The sequence below is a fragment of the Xiphophorus hellerii genome, chromosome 15, assembly GCF_003331165.1.
Source record: "Xiphophorus hellerii strain 12219 chromosome 15, Xiphophorus_hellerii-4.1, whole genome shotgun sequence".
NCBI classification, from domain to species: domain Eukaryota; kingdom Metazoa; phylum Chordata; class Actinopteri; order Cyprinodontiformes; family Poeciliidae; genus Xiphophorus; species Xiphophorus hellerii.
In genome coordinates, this window is record NC_045686.1 from 24,444,743 (window position 1) to 24,464,727 (window position 19,985).

Sequence of the window (19,985 nt, forward strand, 5' to 3'; positions counted from 1 at the left end):
TCAGTTCACCTTAAAAATGTAGTCATAAGTCATATTTGTTGTGTCTGATACACTAGGTCAAATAAAATAACGTTCAAGCAGATAACTGGAAGAAGCACATGGCAACGTTTTATTTTCGAATGGGAAAAACCTCTTCTTCTTCACAGGTTCAGCTCACCTCTCTTGTGCACAGCAAGAGCGCCACCAACGGTGAATTGTTATATTTCCTTTACCTTCAGATTTTACAACCAAACAGCCTCCAACACATAGGAGCATAATCAGACCAAACGTGTCTAACAATCTTAATCCAAAGGTTCAATTATTTCTTTGTCTGGAACACCACAATATTCAATCATCGTCAAAGATTTCTAATAGTCAGTGTTGCAACCAATCTGAGGAAGCCTCTATCTGAAAATCATTTCTGCTGCTGGGAAACCTTGTGACCGTCATGGTAACAGCTCAGTTTCCCAGCAGCAGAAATGATATTCCACAGAAACATGTCCTGGATGACATCATCAGTTATTAACAGTTCTGATAATCTTTAAATCTGTCTTGCTGTATGGTAAGAAAGATGTTGGAGCCAGAGATGTGATCCATCCATCCGTTATGATGGACGGACGAGATGGTTTGAACTTCTACCTCTCAGCAGCTTCCTGTTCAACTCCTGAGGTTTGGGATAACAGTTCAGGTATTATTTGAGCTTTTAAGAACCTAATTAGGTGTTTCCATTTGTAAAAACAATGTCTTGTTGCCATGGTTACCCAAGATAACTGTCTCAGAAGCAAAATAAGTAAAAGTAAAAATTCTTCAGCTGGTCACTCCAGAATATTCAGTGGTTCTGAATCCACTGACATATTAACCATGTAATAGAACAGATTAGAGTCTGTGAGAAAATGAGTTAAAAAATTGTAATTAAAAAAATATATTCATTTTTTTAGTTCCCTTCGTGCCCCAGTCATTTTCTCTCCAGCTTTCTGGAAATTGATTCTGATATTTGGCCAAATTATTGGTCCAATTCTATGAGACATTTCAATGCAGCGACTGATAAATGCCATTGTTCAACGATCACTTCAGATAAATCCACACCAACAAGCAAACCACATCATCATAAATAAAATTTGTTTTAATTACGTTGGGCATAAGGATAAGTTAAAAATCAGCTAAATTCTATAAACACTTTAGTGGTTAGAATATACAACCAACAGGAATTTCTTTAGAACATTAAAAGCATCAGGCAGTGATGTTAAACAGGATCTATTTGTTCAGAGAAGAAACCAGGAATCCCGCCCTCCAACAGGTCTGAGAGCAGCCAGAGACTCGACACGACGAAAAGAGTCCAGTCTGAAACTCCTGAGTGTTTGACGAGTCATAATGATGCAGGGAGACGGTGTGAAAGCAGACAACTGGGAGCTTTAACAAAGCTGCCAGGGATGGAAATAATCTACAATTCTCAGATTCTCAGGAAAGCAACATGGTGACGTCTAGCTGACATAAACATTAAATATAGAATATCGTCTTGGTTGAAGTTAAAGCATATGTTAAAAGATCATGAAACAAAGACTTAAAACAAAGAGCTTTCAGGTGCTCATCCCAAGTGACCTCCGGCTTCAGTTCAGCAGGAGGACAGAATGAGAGGAATGGATGAAACCAGCAGGACCGGATGAGCGAGATGGATGGATAGTCGTTCTAAACGGCGCCTCTCCCAGTCGGGTGTGAATCAGGTTCAACAGATACACTGGCCACCCGAAAGTGCAGCGTCTCTGCTTGGTAATTAAATCCTTCAACTGAACAGATTAGGAGGGATTTGACAGAATCGTTGCTGAATCGAGTGATTATGAATTAGTCTTTCTAGTCGTGCTTTTTTTAATCCTTCATTAAAAGTCAAACGAGTTTTGTTTTTTTGCTCTAATAGCGATAGCTGTCATCGTAGGAGTTCATATCCATGTCAAAGTAATCCTCCAGCTGCCACTGCAGAGTCTCAAACGTGGGCCGGTCGAGTTCCTTCTCGTTCCAACAGTCCATCATGAGGAGATGCATTGGCTTCGGGCACTTGGGGGGGCAGGCCAGCCTGTTGCCTCTAGAAAGCCACTGGACCGCCTGAATGTTTGTCATGGCTGCAGAAAAATAATAAAAACCAACATGGAACATAAGTGCTGGCCTAACAAGACACTACTGTTGGTGGAATGGTTTGAAGTCTTTATAGAAGATGCCTGGATCTTACTTGGGTAAGGCATCTGGCCGAATGTCATGATCTCATACAGCAAGATCCCAAAGGACCAAACGTCTGATTTGATGGAGAACTTGTTGTTATGGATGGCCTCTGGAGCGGTCCACTTCACAGGAAACTTGCCCCCGTCCCTGGCCTCATACACACTCTCACTTTCTTTCTACAACCGAACACAAAAAAAATAAAACAAACAATTAAAAAGCCCTTGAGATTTGTTCCTTTGCCAGAAGTATTGAACTTGTTTTTGGGTTTTTTTCCCCACCACCAAAATTGGGAAGAAATTACAAATACACAAAAACTAAGACCTGTTTCCTGGAGAAACTGACTTTAAACCTACCATAAAAACCCTGGCCAGGCCGAAGTCTGCCACTTTGCAGATGTTATTCTCTCCCACCAGGACATTCCTGGCAGCGAGGTCTCTGTGGATGTAGTTCTGCTGCTCCAGGTAAGCCATGCCAGACGCGATCTGGGCTGCCATTTCAATTTGGTCCTGGATACGCAGAGTGTTCCCCTTATCCTCTGTTGTCAAGGTAGAAATAAGTCAACAAAATCAGTAACAATAAGCCATTTTATGGATTAGCCTACTCAGTTGGTTTACTCATTTATATTTATATATATAAAAAGAACTATGAACATGAACTTCAATGCACTAAGTAGGCATTTCAACGTGTCTGATGAGTATTTTCTCAGAGCCAAATGGACCCGACATTCCAGAAAGGCTCAGTGCCACCTGATGAAACTGTTCAGGTTTGTCTTCATTTCAGAGAAAACTTGGAAAGAGTTGACTCAGGCTTTCAACCTGCTCTTCCATCTCAGGAATCTCCCACATGCCTCAACAGTAACATTGTTTCAAAGCAGGTTGGAAGATTAAAGTTAAAGGAACTTTTATCCTCTTACAGCTTCAGTGCTGCTTGTTGTGAAACAATTAACAATATTTCACTGATAAGCTGCATATAAATAATGTCTTGAGCAGTTTGTATTTTAGATTTTTATCTATCTGATCAAAAATAAAAATACAAAATACACATTTGAAGCCCTTAAGTTCATCTAGTTGTGTAACTTGCATGTCTAGGAGTGCAGAAAAGTTGAATTTGGTCTCTCAGTGCTGAGTAGATAACTTTGTATTTTGTTTTGGTTATATTTTTCAATCCGTTCAGTTTTCTCTATATCCCCACTATGTTTTTTTTCCTTTAACTATTTGGCCACTGTATTTGCTGCAGAACTGCTAAACAAGGTTATTGACTTCCAGCCAATCAATATCACAAATCTGCCATTTTTATTTCTCACAGCAATTTAGTAGTCCAAATTAGCTAACATTAGCTGCCATCAAACTACAAAATTAGTTGGACCGGGTGGTGTGGAACATGGAGGGATGGTTTGCATTTAAAGAGACGGCAACACAACCAGTTGCTCTCAGTGATCCCTGTGGAGCTGGAAGCGTCATCAAATCAGACTTAAATGATTTAAATGTGAAAAGGATTTAAAAGAATGATTTATCCATTTTAAGGGAGCAACTTTCAACACTGTGCATTAAAAAACCAGTCTGAATGTTAATCTCATTTATTAAACATATAGAGCAGCTGTCTGTGTGATTTTATAACACCTGTTGCTTGTGTCATTTCCTGCATTTCCATTGACCATGTACTGTATTTGTGCACTTTGACATCAAAAATTAATTTGCCTAATAAAATCATTTAAATAAAAAAAACTAGTTTTTGGAGAAAATGTTTTGGTGATGTGGTTTTTCATCTGACGAGTCCCATGATCAACAACTCTATGTTACTACTGCCAAAAACCACAAAGAAGACAACAGGAAGTTGATGAAGGATAATGGTTGTTTAATAATGTTTTTAAAAATCACACATGAACAAACATTCACATGTGATTTTAATTGTGTTTGATATTTAATGAAATTAACTGCAATTGAGAAATTATGTTTTTTTCAACATTAGTGGAATATAAAAGTTTTGTGCACATTTGTAATGGAGAAGCAGCTATGAACAGTTCACTGTTAGGGAAGAAGGTATTTGGCAGCTGAGAAAAGCACTCCCAGCATTTTATAACAACCTGTAGATGTAGATGCCGACTCCTTCTCATAATTGAAGTGGAAAGTGTGGCTGACTTACTTCGAAGGTACTCCAGCAGGCTGCCGTGCTTCATCAGCTCGGTGATGATGTAGATGGGCTCCTCCATGGTACACACAGCATAGAGCTGGATCAGCTTGGGGTGCCGGAGTCTCTTCATGAGCTGAGCCTCTGCCAGGAAATCTTCAGGGTCCATCGTACCTGAGAGACACAAGTTCTGGGTTTTTGGGTCTTTTCGTTTGGTCATGTGACAGTGATGCAGCACAGGACTTGGAAGCATTTAACAGAAGTTGAGAAGCAGTGTCAGCAGTAAGGTCTCAGTGTTGTATATAACACATCTAATATCAGTAAATATTGGCCACAACATCAATAATAAATGTGGATATTGAAATTGGCCAAAATGTTCCTTATGCATGTGTCCCTACTTTATACAATTACAGAATAGTGAAAAAAATCACCAGGTTTGAGGGTCTTAACAGCAACTTCCGTGGTTTCATTCCACATCCCCTTATAGACTTCTCCAAACTGTCCGGCGCCCAGCTTGTCCATCAGTTTGATAGAGTTGCGAGGAATCTCCCACTGATCCACCGTGTTGTAGGAGAGACCGTAGGTCTGTGGAGCCTCCATCTGCACCGACAGGACAGTTAGTAATGACAAACTAAACATCAGGGATGAGTGTCTACGCTCCTCCATGCTGTAGTTTACCTTCCTGCATGGCTCGCCCAGAAGCACACACAGCCCATCACTCTGTCTGGAGTAATACTCCACCAACTCCTTCAACGTTGGGAAGGATTTGGTCTTTGACACGTAGTAGTGGCCATTATCCAGTTTCTGGAGCTTGTAATGTTTCACTCTCCCTTGGTGCAAAACTAAAAAAAAGAATATGAAATCACTTTAATCACCTCCAAAAGAGAAACTAAGTTATACTAAACGTAATCAGTTCCCTACCAGCCACACTGCATGTTTGAACCTAAAGCACACCACAGCATATATGTGACGGAGCAATAATAAAAGACAGGTAACTTAAATCAAAAACGGTCTCAACGTTGTAAAACAAATGCAAAAATTGTGAATCAAATTTGGAAGCAAAGCACATTTATGGTCCAGTTAAAGTATACCGTCTTAGAACTGATTTGGAGCTCAAATATTTTCCCTTGAATGTTGTTCCATCATGGTTGCTATGGTAAAAAAAAAAAAAAAAAGCAAAGAATACAGAGCCACTCAAAATTTAAATATTACAGCGAAACCCCAGAAATGAAACACTAATTAATTACACAGAGATAAATGTTTGAAAGCTCCATTAATTATGATTTTTTTCACCTACAGAGAATCATGACATTTAAAATCAGAATATATGTAAAAAAATATATATAGATTCCTCACCTACTTAAAGGATGTTATTTTTAAAAAGTACTTTTAATCTGACGAGACTCATTGGGGTTCTGTAAAGGCGGTTCTATAAAGTATTGACCCAGGGATACTGAATAATAAAAATGCACACCTTCCATCATTTTCCTTCCACTTCACAGTCATGTGATACTTTACATTGGTCTAACATGTAATATCCAAATAAAACAAAGGTCAAGTGGTAGAAATACCAGTAGAACACCATATTAGTGTTTTCACAAATCAAATAAAAGTTTCGCAAATCAAAAACTAGGTTTTAAATATTTGTTTAATGTAGAATAAATTAGTCAACGTTTGATAAGTATTGAAGTTTTTAAAGTGGAGCACACTAAAGATGCTCAAAGTTGAATCACCTTTTTGTTATTTGCTGAATGGAAACTGCAATTGGAAGCCAACTTCAGTAAAATATCACAGCTCCTACAAATTTGCCAGCGCTGGCCACTCAGTTACTGGTGCTGGCCGATCATTAATCAGATCAGTAATCGGCTTTGGAATGGATGTAACCCTCTGCAATAAGGAAGTAGCCACCACTGGGTTAGCTGTAGTCTTAATTTTGGCACCAATACTGGACCACAACATCCTGTCAGAATGCAGCTTGATTCACACTGCTGACAGTAGCTCAAACAGTGAGCAACACTCAGACGCCTCTGTCGTTGTGTCCAGAGGGCCTGGTGGCAGCGGTCACTTCTGTCAGCTGACCTGTTATCCAGTAGGTTGCCACCATCAGCATGTGAATGTAGTGCAGGATATTTACCATTTAAAATGGACATTTACCACTTAATGTGACCTTATATAGTTCTAAAATAAATTAATAAAATAAAATAAATAAATTGTCTGAATCAGCATTAGAGAGAAGTCAGCCAGCATAGCGTTCTGGTAATTGTTCTGTATGAAGTACAAAAGATACCAGGTTACATGGAAAACCCAAATGCTGGACTCTTCTTCTATGGTTCTGTGCATGTGTGACAACAATCAATAAATAAATAAATAAATAAAATAAACAAATGGTTAGAAAAAAGGAAATGTTATTTGCTTACCTGAGAGGGAGTACTCTCCTTTTAGACTTTCAGAGTTTCTAACGAGGAATGCTCCTTCCAGGTTCCCTCCAGCCTGCAGCAACTTCTCTGCATCCAGTCGCTTGGTGTCTGGGAAATACCATCTGGAAGCATCACAATTAGAAGCATGGTTATTTTTAGGAAACCCTTTTTCCAATTTTAACTTAATTTTAAATTCTTCTATTTATCTTTATTAAATGTGTTATTTCATCCAGATCTTAAAAGTGGGATTTGTGTAGTTATAAATCTGAGCCAACAAAGCACATCTTCCTGAAGCCTCCATTCTCAGGCCACTTTTATTCAACATGATCCAACTGGCTCAGATTATGGAGTACTACAAAATATCACAAAATAAAGTGTGCACACATTTATTTCCTTTAAGTATGCTGCATTGTCAGTGTCAGTGAAAACTTTTGAGCCAAGTGGAGATGCGTGTCTGACAGGAAGGACAAGGTGCTCATGTGATGAAGATTTGTATCCAATATCGAGCATCATTGTGACCTCTGACATTTCCATATTTTACACTGTACTTTAAACAGGGTAGATAAGAGTTTTATAGATGCAATAAATTACAGCAGCTGCTGCTGTCATGGTTACAGCTTCTGAGGTGACAGCAGTAATCCTGACGATGAAGCAGATTGTGAGAGCTTTGATTGACGGGACTTTGAGACCAGCTGCAGGAAGTTGTAGTATATTTCTGATTCCTGCTTCTCTTAAGGCTCAACAGTAACGTCATATAGTTTGAACTGTAATCCGATACAAGTATTTATTGCAAATAAAAGTGATTTGAAGTCACATGTCTTTATTGCAACAGCGATCTGTTGAAATATTTTGAAAAACAAACATGATTAATGATTTCTGAAAACATTTTCTACCGTGAGACTCAGACAGTTTGTTCAGAAAGTCTGTTCTGTGATAAACCATCTCAGAACGGGTCACCACCACCCTGATAAGGTGTTATGCAAAAGATATTTTTTTAATAAATGATAGCTTAAGAACGAAGATAAACAGCTTCAATTAGAATCATTTATGCCTGATTTATGTTGCTGTTGAAGTGAGTCATTCTCTGCTGCTTCCTGGTTCTGTTTGCAGCGTAACGTTGTGATGATCGTCTAATGGACTCTCACTGGTCCTGGTTCTACATACAGTCCAGAGCTGTAGGTATAAACTATAGAGCCTCAGATCTTTAGAGACCAGCTAACCCAGTAAGCAGACAACATTTAACTGTTCAGTCCTTAAACAGTTAGCCAGTCAGGACTGCAAACATGACTCCTTACTGCAGCTCATCCGTAAAGTTCAGACACATTTCAATCTTGTGTTTTAATTCATCTATATTTATATTTTTATGCAATTATGCATTTTTAATTAGATTTTTGTCCGTTTAATGTGCCTTATTTCCCTTGTTGTGTTTTCCTGTAAAGCTCCGGCCATAAACAGGGCTCTGTAAATAAACTTCCCCTTTCTGAAGCAGGATGAAGAGATAACATTCTTACTTTGTCACCAACCAGTAGATCTGGATTCCTGAGTCAAACATCCTGCATGAAATGTACAGACCAAGTTGGAAAAAAATGTCCAACAGAGGCAACAACATTCAGCTTCCTCCCATCTGATGATGGGCTACAGGAAGAATAACAGCATTTTTAAAATCAGTTATGACATACTTCTTGAAACAATCTCAAGACTCCTATCTTTCTGGCTTTGACCAGCTGCCTGTGAACTGAGTCAGCAGCAGAGAAATAATCCAGCAGAAGCTATTAAAAAATAAAAAAAGGTTTGCACCGATGAATCACTCAAACAGGATAAATGTGTATTTTAAGTTTGGTGTATCTGGTGCAGCTTTCAGCGACAAATCAAAGGCTGCCGAGCCTCCTGACATCAACCCTACATAAACTCGATTCCTTTGATCCTTCTTCTACAAACCAAGAAGCAGCTAAGTTCACTTCAGGCATAAAAATACATCTGTCCTGTGAGTCTGTCTACAGCCTGGATACCACCTGACAGCAGAGAGAGTCCATGAGGATCCATCCATCCATCCATCTTCTTCCGCTTATCCGAGGTCGGGTCGCGGGGGTAGCAGCTTCAGAAGGGAGGCCCAGACTTCCCTCTCCCCAGCCACTTCTTCTAGCTCCTCCGGGGGAATCCCGAGGCGTTCCCAGGCCAGCCGAGAGACATAGTCCCTCCAGCGTGTCCTGGGTCTTCCCCGGGGCCTCCTCCCGGTGGGACGTGCCCGGAACACCTCACCAGGGAGGCGTCCAGGAGGCATCCTGACCAGATGCCCGAGCCACCTCAACTGGCTCCTCTCGATGTGAAGGAGCAGCGGCTCTACTCTGAGTCCCTCCCGGATGACTGAGCTTCTCACCCTATCTCTAAGGGAGAGCCCAGCCACCCTACGGAGAAAACCCATTTCGGCCGCTTGTATCCGCGATCTCGTTCTTTCGGTCATGACCCAAAGCTCATGACCATAGATGAGGGTGGGAACGTAGATCGACCGGTAAATCGAGAGCTTCGCTTTTTGGCTCAGCTCTCTCTTCACCACGACGGACCGGTACAGCGCCCGCTTGACAGCAGACGCTGCGCCAATCCGCCTGTCGATCTCCCGCTCCCTTCTTCCCCCATTCGTGAACAAGATCCCGAGATACTTAAACTCCTCCACTTGGGGCAGGACACCCCCCCTGACCCGGAGAAGGCACTCTACCCTTTTCCGGCTCAAGACCATGGCCTCGGATTTGGAGGCACTGATCCCCATCCCGGCCCCTTCACACTCGGCTGCGAACCATTCCAGCGAGAGCTGCAGATCACGATCTGATGAAGCCAAAAGGACCACATCGTCTGCGAAAAGCAGAGATGAGATCCTAAGGCCACCAAATCGGATCCCCTCAACACCTTGGCTGCGCCTAGAAATTCTGTCCATGAAAGTGATGAACAGAATCGGTGACAAAGGGCAGCCCTGGCGGAGTCCAACTCTCACCGGAAACGAGCCCGACTTACTGCCGGCAATGCGGACCAGACTCTGACACCGGTCATACAGGGACCTGACAGCCCGTATCAAAGGGCCCGGTACCCCATACTCCCGGAGAACCCCCCACAGGGCTCCCCGAGGGACACGGTCGAACGCCTTCTCCAAGTACACAAAACACATGTAGACTGGTTGGGCGAACTCCCATGCACCCTCCAGGACCCTGCCGAGGGTGTAGAGCTGGTCCAGTGTTCCACGACCAGGACGAAAACCACACTGCTCTTCCTGAATCCGAGGTTCGACTATCCGACGGACCCTCCTCTCCAGGACCCCTGAATAGACCTTGCCAGGGAGGCTTAAGAGTGTGACCCCTCTATAATTGGAGCACACCCTCCGGTCCCCCTTTTTGAACAGGGGGACCACCACCCCAGTCTGCCAATCCAGGGGAACTGCCCCCGATGTCCATGCGACATTGCAGAGTCGCGTCAACCAACACAACCCTACAACATCCAGAGCCTTAAGGAACTCCGGGCGGATCTCATCCACCCCCGGGGCCCTGCCACCGAGGAGCTTTTTAACCACCTCGGCGACCTCGCCCCCAGAGATTGGAGAGCCCAACCCAGAGTCCCCAGGCTCCGCTTCCTCAGTGGAAGGCATGTTGGTGGGATTGAGGAGGTCTTCGAAGTACTCTGCCCACCGGCCCACAACGTCCCGAGTAGAGGTCAGCAGCACACCATCCCCACTATAAACAGTGTTGGTGCTGCACCGCTTCCCCCCCCTGAGACGCCGGATGGTGGACCAGAATCGCCCCGAAGCCGTACGGAAGTCTTTCTCCATGGCCTCTCCAAACTCCTCCCACGCCCGAGTTTTTGCCTCAGCAACCGCCCGAGCTGCATGCCGCTTCGCCCGCCGGTACCCATCAGCTGCTTCCGGAGTCCCACAGGCCAAAAAGGCCCGATAGGACTCCTTCTTCAGCCTGACGGCATCCCTCACCTCCATGAGGATTAAGTATTGAAAATAGACAGAGGGATCTTTTTTCCCCTCAAGCAAGCCTGAGGCAACAGTAGAGAGAAATAACGCTCCTGATAGGAAGAAACGTCTGGAAGAACCAGGAAGGAGACATCTCCTCTGACAGCTGGGCGGTTGGAATTAAGGTCGTTTAGATAAAACAAGCTTTTTCAGTGAAGTGCTCTTTAAAATTGCCTTTTCACTTTATAAACATGAACTATGTTGGCGAATATTAACCATGTCTAAGTTTTCTGTTTCTCCAGAACAACCACAGATTACACACCATGTTCTGTTCATCAGTAGAAAACTAAATCTGAAAACCGGTCCATATCAGTGAACATGCAGAAAACAAACAAAAGAAACATTACACTAATCAATGGGACTAATTTACAGGTGATTGTAGTAGCAGAATAGAACAAGAACATGCATTAGGTTCTGATGAAACATCTGGAACTTGTCCTCTAGTGATAATCTGATGTTCTTTGCTTCAGTAACAGTGAGAACTTTGCTGCAAACATGCTGGTGAAAAAATTTACATCAATCCTTCATATAGAGGCGAGTTTCAAAGAATTTGAAATCATTGAAAAAAAGTTCAACAACTTGATTATTTTACATTCAAAAAGTGAAACTCCTTAAGATTCATGACACAATGTGACATGAACTATGTTGTGAGATCATAAAGTTGTTAGTTATGGTGATTATGGTTTGCAGCTGACAAAATATATATATATATTTTCTACTAATTCAGTAAAATATTTTTAATATGTAAATCCTGAGTAATGGTCATGTTAGAGACTGTGGAGCCCTCCAGGAGAAGCAGCTACAGATGACTGCTAAAGAAGCTGGTGTTTCATTGATTTTGGACTGAAACATTTTGATGGAAGATTGAGTGGAAGGAAAAATGGTGAAAGAAAAACATGTAAAACCAAGAAAGATAACTGCTCCCTTCAGAGGAATGTAAAAACAAAGTCCATTCAGGAGTTCAGAGCAGATCCACACACCAGACTGACCTGAGGGTTGAGCTCCTCTGTGTTTGGACAGTTATTCCCTCTGGCTTTGGATGCTGTGCAGCTGGAAGGGTTGTGGCTTTTACTTTTGGACAGTAGTGATGCTGTCCAAAAGTAATGGACATTTTTTTAATTAGCAAAAAATGCTAATCACCATTTTTGAGATCCTGATTAGCATCTCAAAAAATATTTGCATCGACAACTGTTCACACTGCTAAGATGAGCAACATCCATTGTAATGACTAAAGGTGTCACTATGATGTTTTGGTTGGCAAACTAATCTCAGCTTATTTAGATGATGGCTGATGTCCAACTTCAAATAAAAACTTGCAACATGAACTATGCTACTGTACATACAGTATAGTGGTGTGATGATGCATTCACTGGACCCCATTGAACACCCAGGCCGCAGCTGCCGGCCTGCTGCTCCTACAGCTGCATGTCCAAAACTTTAACCTGATAAATTAGCACAAGCCTCCCAGGAACAAAATGAACTGATCAGAGTATCGGTGCGGTTGGAGATTTCATCACCACAGTAGGTAAGGCATAACTTTCTGCCTGACTGAACAGCAGAAAGGCTGACTAGTCCTTAGCATTCCATGAGTCAGTGCTAAACAGCACAATGGTTGCATACCTCATTGTCTCTTAGTCATGGAACACTTTTTTTCCAGCCTGTAAATCAGGTTTGGTGCTGAGCAAAGCTATGGCCTGGATTGAATAAATAAACTGATTTTATTCTTGTGAAGACGTCAGGATAAACCAGCTGACAGTTTGGCAACAAACAAGCTGGACCGACCTGCTGGTCAGTGTAACCCTCGTCTTTGTTGGACTTCCAGTCATCTTTCTGACTGCAGCTTTCCCACTCTGCAGTCAGATTCTTATCACACAGCTTCACACAAATAGCCTTTGAACTGAAACCTGAATTAAACACCATCTACAGTAAATTACAGTTGTTCTCAAGCCAAGTTGTGAACTGTTGGTAACTGAAGAGTGCAATGTCCAGGAACTATCAGGAAAGTGGTTTTAAGGCGCTGTTGTTCTTGCGTGTTTGACTCTTGGTATGAACAGATAACCGGGAAATCAAAACTTCCTGGTTTGGGATAATGATCAACTCTGTTCAAGGCAAACTGGAGTCAAACATCTGAACCACAGAAAGAAAAGAGACATGTGGCCCACAATCACATTTTATAGGCTTATACTGTTGACAGAAATAACATTTACAGTGTTATTTCTGTTTCATATATTTCATATATTTTCCACAATATATGGCATAAATGAAAGTCACTGATTTCTACTTAATATATTGAGAGAATTAATATTTTAGAACTATTACCACTTCCTACTTCCTGTATCCTGTCCTTTATTAACAGGTTACACAAAGCTTTTAACATTGTTTGAATGTCACCATAATTCCTGAGTCATTTTAATACTGTAAATTACTTCATGACTTATTGTTAACAGTGAAGTTAGACTATACCTTAAAAAACAACAACCGAAAACTAAACCTTTTTCTATATATTTTATTAGTTAGAATGAAGGCTATACAGTAGCTCATGGGCAGTTCTAGAGTAGAGCTGGTTCTGATGTGTAGAACAGGACCAGAACTGTAGACCTGCTCCTGTTCTGAAGAGAAAACACCAACATCTCTTTCTTATGGTAATGTGTACTGACACAGAAACTGTAGCTGGTTCCTTAGAAAACTTTCATTTTTTACCTTCACATATTTACTTCAACAGTGAATTAATAATTAAGGTGTTTCTCTTTTAGCTTCAGTTCAGCTGAGGCAGGATCACAGTTTTCATCTACCTGTTAGCTCTAGGCTCTGGAGCCACACGCATCTCTCTGACTCTGAGGTTCATCTAATGTATTAAATGATGCAGTATTGCCCTGTGTTTACACTTTTTCCCCCCCTTCTTGCTATTGCGCTGAGGCTTTCGCATTTGTTGACCCTTCTGGGCCACCGTAAGTCTAAAAACAACTTAACAGAGGAGAGTTTAATATTTAGCATGGCCTTATGAATCAAGAGGTGATGTGCTGGTCACCAGCATTCGACCAGCTAATGAACCATTAGAGCCAGCTCTGATCTGGGAGCCTACTGATTGTTTTTTATGTGCATAAAGTAAAAAGTCTCATCTTATTAAGATTATGCTTCTTATTTTAACACCAAGCCCATAATAACACTACATTTTCAATAATAACTTTCTAATTATTTATGTGGGTCAGGACTTTGACGAGTTAATTTTGAATATATAATTGCGTAGATTCTAAATGTATTAGAAATTTTAACTCAATTAATTCCCTTCTTTGTTTCTGGTAAGACCCTGTTTGGCTCTTGGTATGAACAGATAACCAGGAAATCAAAACTTCCCGGTTGGATCCACAAACAACAACATGATTAAAAGAACCAACTGGAGGTTCCTGAAACACCTGAGAGCTGGATGGATAGAACTGCACTTTTCACCAATATTACAGTTGTTTTAAATAGCATTTAAATAAATGTTTTTGTTGTTGCTCACATATGTCTATTCATCAAATAATTCATCTGCAAAAAGCATTTTTGAATTGAGAACGTTGCTTAATTTGTCAATATATGCTTTGTGATTAAAAGCCGATGGTGATTCATTACAAACTGCAATAATTTTTTTATATTATTATTTAAAATGTCTCTGGCACATGATCAAAACTGAAACCGAACGACTAAAGCCAGTCAAATGGTTTACACTTTGCTCATATGTTTTCTCAGTTCTTTATTTAGCATACATCACCAACTGTTAAATTTAACCTAATCACATCCTGTAATTCATCTACAGTTTATGGGTGACACTATCGGTCTTTGAAACATTCACTGATAATATACATTTTAAAATTTTCACATGTACTGAAGGCTTCTGTCTATTCAATCAGAATGGGAGCGACTGGAAGTGGGCCCCTAAATAAAGTTTTGCTCAGGGCCTGGTACAACTTTCAGCAAGCCGTGGAAAACACAAAGTCCTTTGATATTCCAGGAAGTATAATCTCCTTCCACGTATCTAAGAATGTGGACTGAAATACAGATTGTTACATATCCTGGTAGTTGCTGAAACTCCACAATAAAATAAAAACATTTATTGGAGATGAAGGAAAATGGTTAGAATCTCAGTTCAATAAACCCATATAGTGACTTTCCTGTTTCTCTGCTGTATATATAAACTAATATAATGACATAATTTACATTAGCTTTGAAGTTCCAGGTTTTAGGGATGAGGAACAACAAGCTAGGCTTCTTCTCACTCTTTTTTTTAATATGCCAGCTGGTTTCTTTGGTTATGGAATATAATATTTATTCCCAAGGTTATAGGGACAAGCTACTCATTCAGGTGTTAAATATTAATTAGTAGGAGATATCACATTTATAACAGATAGGTGGCTGGCCTTGCGGATCAGTCTGTCCAGTCTATATTTCTATGGTTACTGTGCTTCCTTAGGTTTTATTTGATATTGTGATGCGTATTACTTTGTAATAAGTGGGAAGCTAGGTGTGATTTATATTTTCGAAATAGATAATTAAAAATAAACAAGGAACAAAACATGTTTTGATAAAGTATAAAATACAGATTAAAATATGTGACCATGTGTGTTTTCAGGTCCGCTTCCTGACAGCGCCCTCTGGTGTTACAATAGATTATCGTCACATAATTTGGTAGAACACCTGATCTCAGGAGGTTCGTTAAATCTCACCACCAGTTCAGAAACTCAGAAGTAACCAGTGAGGAGCCATGACTCCTTACTGTACAGAGAGGACACTCACGGTTCAGCATCAATGCTCTCCACAGGGGCCACGTAGTTGGCCGGGATGTATCCCCGTTTGTCGATTGAGATCCCGGTCACGGCTCTGGCGATCCACCACTCCCCGGCGCTGGTGTCCAGGACCTCCAGGAGGTCCCCGGTGTTAAAGGTCAGGTCGTTCTCGGTACGAGCGGCGTAATCAAACAGGGCGATGTAGCGCTCCGACTTTGGAGGTGAAGGTAAAGGTCTGTTTTCAGGGGGATCTTCGGGACCCCTGGTCATTGGGTTCCTCAAAACTGTGATCGTTTTGTTCTGGTCAGGTTTCTCCTCCTGCTCCTTCTTGCAGGAGTTACAGCAGCAACAGCAGCACGAAACAACTCTGTCCCAGAGCGAAGAGGTCTTCTCCTGGGTCCCCATGATGCTTTCTGCTCTTCAGTCACAGCCTCTCACTTTGTTAAAGCTCTCCTGCTGCCCTCATTATGCCATAAAACACAGCGATATTAATAACGCCACTGCGAGACAGCGGCGATCTTTGACCGCAGCGGAACAAACAGGTCTGAGTGGAGCGACTGCAGCTGAAGCTGTGAAGCTTCCTGGTTGTTGAGCTGCTCCTAGGTTCAGGTGGAGGAAATCACCTCCACCTGCTGAGGAATGAGGAGTGGCCCCTGTCACGCTGACGTCACGGCCCCAGCATGTCACTGAGGAAAACACAGGAGGTTCAACAACCTGCTAAACCTGTCAGCCCGCTAAAAATAAAACTGGCAACCATCCATTTATTTGAAGCCGTTTTGTCTGTGGCCTTATTAAACATTGACGTCATGTCTGATTATTAAAACTATTCCAGGTTTCATTTGATTTTTAATAAACTGGATCATATTCAAGTATTCTGAACTTCCTAATTTCACTAGTTTCCCACAAGGCTGATTCCGATGTGTTGAATAAAGTCAATTGTATTTCTACGTTCTTCTTGTTGTCTTGCTTTGTACTACAAGATATTTCCACCACTGTGCTGCTTCTCATGTCAGCCTAGCAGCAGGAAGTTCCAGGTACGTCACTAAAGGAACTCCTGGTGCTGTATGAAGGTCCAGTTGGTCACCGTCGCTTTGGACTGGGCTCTTTCTGCATACAGTTTGCTTTTTCAGATTTCAAATATGCTTTGTCGCATCTTTTAAAGTCCCTCCACTGGCTCCCTGTAGCTCAAAGAATAGACTTTAAAATACTGTTGTTAGTTTATAAATCACTGAACGGCTTAGCACCACAATACATTAAAGATATGCTTTTATTGTATCAACCTTCCAGACCTCTCAGGTCTTCCGGTTCTGGTCTGCTCTGCATCCCCAGAACCAGAACCAAACGAGGAGAAGCAGCTTTCAGCATCTATGCACCACAAATTTGGAACAAACTTCCAGAAAACTGTAAAACAGCTGAAACACTGACTTCTTTTAAATCTCAACTGAAAACCCACCTGTTTAGAATTGTATTTGAAATGTAATCAATTACAAATTTATTGATGTAACTTGACTTAATGATTGATTCTATGTTGCATTGTGATTCTGTGTTTGTAATGATGTAAAGCACTTTGAAATGTCTTGCTGCTGAAATGTGCTATACAAATAAAATTTGATTGATTGATTGATTGATCTATGATGTGCAAAAAAATTACATAAGTGTCTGTCCATTCATCCATCAGTTGCAGTAATGTTCTACATCAGACATTAAGAACCAGACATGAACACTAACTGATGACCCAATGCAACACTTACTGTGGGGTTTTTTTTCTTAGGACTTTGATGTGCTGTTTTTAAATAACTGCCAGGAAGCTATGAGGAAAAACCTATTTTGAAATCTCCTGGATCTAGAAAGAAAACCCCAAATTACACATTTGCTCATGATATTCAAATATATCACAATATGAGGGCAATTCCTGAAATGGCAGCATTTTAGTTTGAACATCACTTTATGGTGGACAGAGTTGGGGGAATTAATGTGAAACTCTGATCCAGTAGTATATTTAGCTTTATACAAACCAATCAGATATGCAGCTCTTTGACATAGATCAAGAACAATAATTCAGTTTTTAGTCACACCATTGAAACCAGTGACCCAGCACTGGGAACCTTCTGGGTCCCTGATGTCATGCCTTCGCCTGAGGACTGGTTTAGATCTGTGGAATGCAGTTTGGTTTCTTGGTAATCGTTTTGTTCTTTAGAGGTTTGTTGGTCACAGATTGTATTCAGGTTTTCAACAGAGTCCCTGTGGACATGTTCTGTTTAAATCACAAAAGATGTCACAGCCGAGTCCCGTTCCAGGAAATCATTTCCCTCATCTGCCATCTTCCAGAGGAACTGAGACGAGGATCCAGTTTGGTTCTTTACATGTTTGTAAATGAAGAAGCCTTGACCCAAAAGGAGAAATGCTTTATTTCTCCACCCAACGCCTGCCTACGGTCAGTGAGATATGCAACATGTTAGAAATAATAAGACAAGCAGCTAAGATGTACTTCTGTGAAACTGAAATCAGATTCAGTGACAAACACAAAACTTGGACTGGACTTTGATCATATTGCTGATAAGTGACAGACATAAACTGAACAATTCGGGATTTGTTTATAGCACAGTTAAAGTGAACAGAACTCTGGTCCATTTCTGTCAGTAATAGAATAGAATAGAATAGAATAGAATAGAATAGAATAGAATAGAATAGAATGACTTTATTGAGCCCCCAAAATAAATTGCTTATTTGTTGACAAGCTGCTCCATCCAAGGAGCTAAATATTAGTAAATAAAGATCGAAAATTATTATTTTTTTAAATTAGATATACATTCACTCAGTAACATTTACTTCAGCAACATCTTGGAAAGATTGGACTTTTAGTTGTAGTTTTACTACACTATACTTTTTTGATTTTACTTGTGTAATATTATCACTACTTTTACTTTACTAAATGAAGATCAAGTTTGCTTTAACCAAAACTGGACCGGTACAGACACACACCTGGAGCTTTTGTTAAAGTGAGACATCCTGTTTGTACACAAGCTTTGTTTTTCTATTGTTGTTTTCTATGTGTTGAGCCCTTTGGGTCACAGTCAGGGGATTACTGTGAATGTTGTTATTGGACCTTCTTTAGCCTATTTCAACATATGTTGATACAAACACATTGCCTAATGTAAGGTTTAGTGTCACAAGTTTTATAGTGAAAGAAATTGATTTTAAAAATATTTCGGTTGTCTGACTTTAGTTTGTAATTATGTTATGTGAATTATTTTCAATTTTGTCTAAAAGAAAAAGAAACAATCCCCACTATACTTTTGTCGATCTGCTGAGACAATTTTTAAATATAACATGACAAATAGATCTGTTACTCCATATTAGAGTAGCCTTTTTACCAAATGCTTTTTACTCTTATTTGAGTAATTTCATTAGAGGTACTCTTTACTTGACTCTTTACTTTTATTTTTTTACTCTAACCCACTTGAGTACAAAATACTTTTAAGTAGCACCATTCTTACTTGAGTACAATTTTTGGTAATTTATCCACCCGCGAAAATGACCTTGGACAATCATGCCTATTAACACTATTTATTTACTCTAAAGATCTCGGGAAATCAAAGCAGAGGCTCAAAAAGGAGCGCTGGCACCACCGTGTGGCTAAAATGGGACATTACATCAGTGTATTTTCATAGCCACTGAAAAGTAGTTCATTTAGTTGGGTAAAACGACTAATACATACGTTTCACAGTCTTCGCACTAAAGCTTGTTATAACAATACTAACAAATATTTATGCAGATTATTTATTAAGCAAACCTGAATGTGTTTGCCATATTCCCAAACTCTTTCACTGCAACAATTATAGCGTTCTTGTCTAAAACCTTTCTCAGCACTGAAGTGCTTAAATATTAAATAACTTGAACTTATAATCCAGTCATAAGTTTCTTAAAATTCTACATTTCTTCTTCTTTCGCTTAGAATATTTTCTCCACCTTGCTGTAACAATGATTTGACATGTTCTAGTGTAAAAAATCTAAAACCTTACTTTGTTTTTAGTCGTCTGAGATGCTGAAGAAAGCATCTCAGAATATTTTTTTTTTCTTAGAAAGAAAAAGCATCTCCCAGTCGCTGGTCTTCTGGAAGACTAGCTTTCTCTCTGAGATATGCACAAAACTGACACCTTAATGTTTGGTCTCAACAGAAGTTCAGTTTTATTTTGTTTAGTCATAGATTATTAAATGGTGTTCTAACAAAATATCTTCCCCATGAGGTTACCTTCAGGTTCTATGACACAGAGTTGCTCTCTCACATGTGTTGCCTGCAGATAATTTAGTATCAGTATCAGTAACTTGAACTAACAGCTGCAACTAAAAAAAAAAAAGAAAAATATTCCTAACAATATTGTCATGTACCTTTGGTTCATTTTGTAGGTCTATTTCATCTAGGCAAGCAGAGCGGAATGGCATGGACAATGAATTTTAATGCATATAGAAAACAAAGACTGCATG

General features: G+C 40.4%; 1 protein-coding gene across 1 annotated transcript; it reads right to left on the reverse strand.

Annotated features, from left to right (window-relative positions):
- Positions 1-82: 82 nt before the first annotated feature.
- Positions 83-16,107, reverse strand: frk (fyn-related Src family tyrosine kinase). Its single transcript, XM_032585528.1, has 8 exons — positions 15,511-16,107; positions 6,735-6,856; positions 4,996-5,159; positions 4,749-4,917; positions 4,333-4,491; positions 2,544-2,725; positions 2,201-2,366; positions 83-2,093 (listed from the first exon to the last, which is right to left on the reverse strand). The coding sequence occupies exons 1-8, from the start codon at positions 15,903-15,905 to the stop codon at positions 1,885-1,887; spliced, it is 1,566 nt and encodes a 521-aa protein (XP_032441419.1). The 5' UTR covers positions 15,906-16,107; the 3' UTR covers positions 83-1,884.
- Between the last annotated feature and the right edge of the window lie 3,878 nt (positions 16,108-19,985).

What these genes read in the sequence shown, in the direction of transcription:
- frk (XM_032585528.1), bottom strand. Translation starts at nt 15,905, where the DNA reads ATGGGGACCCAGGAGAAGACCTCTTCGCTCTGGGACAGAGTTGTTTCG. An exon ending in GAGAGCATTGATGCTGAACC is followed by an intron (nt 6,857 to 15,510) that starts GTGAGTGTCCTC and finishes TGATGCTTCCAG; the next exon opens with ATGGTATTTCCCAGACACCA. An exon ending in TGTTAAGACCCTCAAACCTG is followed by an intron (nt 4,492 to 4,748) that starts GTGATTTTTTTC and finishes TGTGTCTCTCAG; the next exon opens with GTACGATGGACCCTGAAGAT.